The sequence below is a fragment of the Bactrocera latifrons genome, unplaced genomic scaffold (genome assembly GCF_001853355.1).
Source record: "Bactrocera latifrons isolate USDA-ARS-PBARC rearing strain unplaced genomic scaffold, ASM185335v1 scaffold_188, whole genome shotgun sequence".
In the NCBI taxonomy this organism is placed as follows: domain Eukaryota; kingdom Metazoa; phylum Arthropoda; class Insecta; order Diptera; family Tephritidae; genus Bactrocera; species Bactrocera latifrons.
In genome coordinates, this window is record NW_017535385.1 from 70,239 (window position 1) to 73,830 (window position 3,592).

The 3,592-nt window shown below is 39.5% G+C and overlaps 1 protein-coding gene across 1 annotated transcript in view; it reads right to left on the reverse strand.

Annotated features, from left to right (window-relative positions):
* Positions 1 to 3,592, reverse strand: part of LOC108967412 (putative uncharacterized protein DDB_G0271606) — a 66,185-nt gene that overhangs the window by 3,167 nt on the left and 59,426 nt on the right. The window contains exons 5-6 of the mRNA XM_018930800.1: positions 1,201 to 1,365; positions 695 to 793 (exon numbers count right to left, since the gene is read on the reverse strand). Coding sequence (XP_018786345.1) covers positions 695 to 793; positions 1,201 to 1,365 — 264 coding nt within the window. The remainder of the gene's footprint in view (positions 1 to 694; positions 794 to 1,200; positions 1,366 to 3,592) is intronic.

Genomic DNA, 3,592 nt, shown 5'->3' on the forward strand with positions numbered 1-3,592 from the left:
TTTTTTGCAATCCGGTCAAATTTTATTCAACACAAATACAAATTCGTACAAAGGGAAAACGTGAACTGAAACATTAAATATACCGGAAATGGAAACAAGCAACCAAAAACTAAAAAATTTAAATTAGTATTAGTGCAGAGTGTCTTCAAAACAAAAACAGCACAGGTATTGAAACGTGTTTGCTAAAACATATAACAAACTATGTAACATATAACATATAACAAACTATGTTTTAGGAACAACAAAACCATTTAATTTTGTTTAAGAAAAATAGAGTGTTATATAAGAATTTTGTTTACTGCTAGGGAAAGCGGTCCTCCCTAATAGGGGTGCATGTGCCAAGTGTGAGATTCTTGCAGCTAAAGCGGTGCATAATAATGGCGACGACCTACATGCATACACTGTTCGTGCATATTTATCAAAACTGAACGAGCAGTTAAGACCCTTGCATGCGACAGCGCCTAAAATAATGCAACAGTTTCAGTAACACACACCCTCCCCCTCGTACACTCCCTCTCTAGTTGCGGCCACATGCAACGACCGCAATTGCGCATATTAATATGCCGTTATTCGTGCATAAGACCGCTTTGCATTCGACAGATATTTCACTGGTGTGACATAAATCCCGCTAGAAAGGGCAGCTCGAGTGTATTCAACGCCTTCGTCCGCACCGACTCCGCATCCGCTTACTCACCTGGCTCCTGTATATTCGCCAATGGACTCTCTGGCAGCAGTATACCCTTCTGCACAAGCTCCTCACGATTGGCACGTACCGATATTTTGCGTTCAAGTGCTGCGGAGCAAACGAGAAATCGGGTAGTGGATCAAGCAAATTGTTGTTGTTAGCGATAAAATGAAATAAAGCACAAATAAAGTAAAAGCGAAAACCGAAAACGAAAAACGGAAATTAAATATAAGTAAAGCAGAAACAAAAAGTCAAAGAAAAAGAAAAAGTAAAGAGTAATGCTGAGCTTGAGCGTAAGCGTCTGGAATGCTTTTGAAAACAACAAAAACAAAAAAAAATAGTTTTCCCCTTTGCCAATTCGTTGTGTTAGTGTTAGTATAAGAAATAGTGTGCGGATTAGTGTGTGAATTAGTTGGTGTGCTAGTGGCTCAAATTAGCTCTGCGTTAAGTAAGACACAAGTACACACACACACCTACATAGTACTAAGGCTAAGAGATGGTTTATTGATACTTACACTTGGAAGCCGCTTCGAATTTTTCGCTCTTCTTTTTCCGCCGCCACTTCCACGGCTTGAAGAATCGCCCCAAAGCACTCAGCTTGCTTTTGCGCTCGAGCGGGGGTGTGCGTGTGCCGGAGCCGAGACTGTTTGTACGCAGGGCAGCACCATTTTGCTTTTTGGCTGTAAGTAAAAAAGAAAGCGAAAACATGCTTATTAGAAATCACTGCTAAATCGGAAAGTTCTCTAACCTTACATATAAGGAGAGAAATAAAAGGAGAGTACCGCTCTCACAACAGAAAACATGCTTCTTATTCAGAACAATTGATAACAGCAAATCGCTTCTAAATGTATTTTGGTATGATTTCAGTCAATAATTTGCCGACAGAATAAACACTTGTTCAAAGCCAACAATTTTGAAACGAATGTAATAACTCATGGAAACAACAAAATAAAGAGGAGTGTAACAACAATTGACGATTTAATTGCACGAGTAGCCAACACCAGTTATACAAATTGTGACAGCGACAGACAGTTAGCTTCCGGCTTAACTCAAGCAGGCGGGCAGCCAACCCATTTCGGTGGACCGATCATGGCACGATGACAATGCAAGCATAGATACATGACACGGTGACAATTGCACAAGAGTGACTTGATTGCGATTAAATGCAGTGTTGCGATAAGTCAATGAGGAAATAGCCAAAACTAAGTAAAAATTTTATCCGTTAAAGAATATGATTTTTTTTTTTTTCTTTTCATAGTCCTAACTTGGAATGCGGGACAGGCACTTGTCAAACAAAATAAGAGCATCGCCGATGGGGTGCCTCTTAACAACATACAAAAGAAACTGTTGCCTACATTTAGGGTATATCCCAAAAATACGAAATCTGCGCCCAAAACGAGTTTCTAAGAATTTTTAGTGATAAATATTTTTGTTTATGTCACTCTTTACAACAATAAAAATTGTTGCCTACATTTAAAATCTAGACCAAAAATCTGAAATGGGAGCCCGAAACGTGTTTCTAAGAACTTATTATCACATTTTTGGTCTTCAAAGGTCTTTTAAGTGTATACATATGTATATACCTCGAAATGTACGCCTAGAAACCAATATAGTAGTTCATATGTGTAAATGTTCTTTTGCTCGTTGTATCCTTCACACATTTACAGTCGTCCTTTAAAGTTACAATTATCGATTTTCTATTAAACTTTCAAATGCAAAAGAGCTGCAGATGAATAAGATAAAGAGGAGGGAGGGTGGTAGCATACCTATTTGACGAAAAGGCCCAAAGCCAATCTAATTATAAACTGACAAAATTGTCTAAAGCGAAAGCAAGTCACGGCTGCATGATTTCGATAAAATTTAGAGAAACCATTGATTTTGGCATCATTTATAGAAGACGATAGAATTTTGGGGAATTTGAAAGATTATATTTCGTGGCCCTGTAATTTGCGTACGCATATTTATAAATCAAAATATATGGAGTGTCACTTCACTTGAATCTCGTCTGAAACTCAAATTCTGTTCGCCTAACTAAACCTAACGGTTTTTAATGTGGTGAGTTTGAGCATGTGAATTCGCGAACGCTTCGCTGACACGCTGACATCGCCATTTACGGTCGCTCCACTTGCACCAGAGTCAGAAACCGCTCGGGAGCCCACCAAAGGCCAACGGACAGTAGGCAGCCAAACAAGCTGCACATCGCTTGTGACCAAAGCGCACACACATACACATGTTGTTTGAACGCAGTTTTGTACGATTATCTGGCCCGTGATGCCTGCACTTGTACGGCGTGCAACAGTTGCTGCTACACGCCACAACAACAAGAGGAAACAACCAACGAACGAATTGTGTGCAACGGTAGCCAAGTAGCCGAGGCGATTACATTGCCGCTATTTGCCGCTCAAACTGGTCAACATCACGTTTTCGTGTTACACAAAATTACCTCATTGCCTCCGTTTGCAGCGCACGTCCAGCTAGTCTATTCCACTTTTAGTTTTATTTTGCACTGTTGCATTGGCTGTTTTTGCTTCTTTGTCGCTTTTGTTGTGCTTGCATTTTTCTGCTGCACTTCCTGCAATGCCATTTGTGAGCAACTTGCTGCGCGCTGTTGAGACAGACAGTGGCAGGCGGCTACCAAGCGGCAGTCAAGCCGGTTGCTTGCGGTTCACTAGTGAACGAGTTAAATTGCTTATGCCATGCATCAACAACAGAACGTCGGTGGCTGATAAAGTGCCAATATGTGTTTAGGAACTATTATGATTATTCTTGTTCTATTTTTTAATTTTTTCAAATTTTATTTTTTAATTTTTTTTTATTTTATTTTTATACTCTCGCAACAAAGTTGCTAAAGAGAGTATTATAGTTTTGTTCACATAACGGTTGTTTGTAAGTCCTAAAACTAAAAGA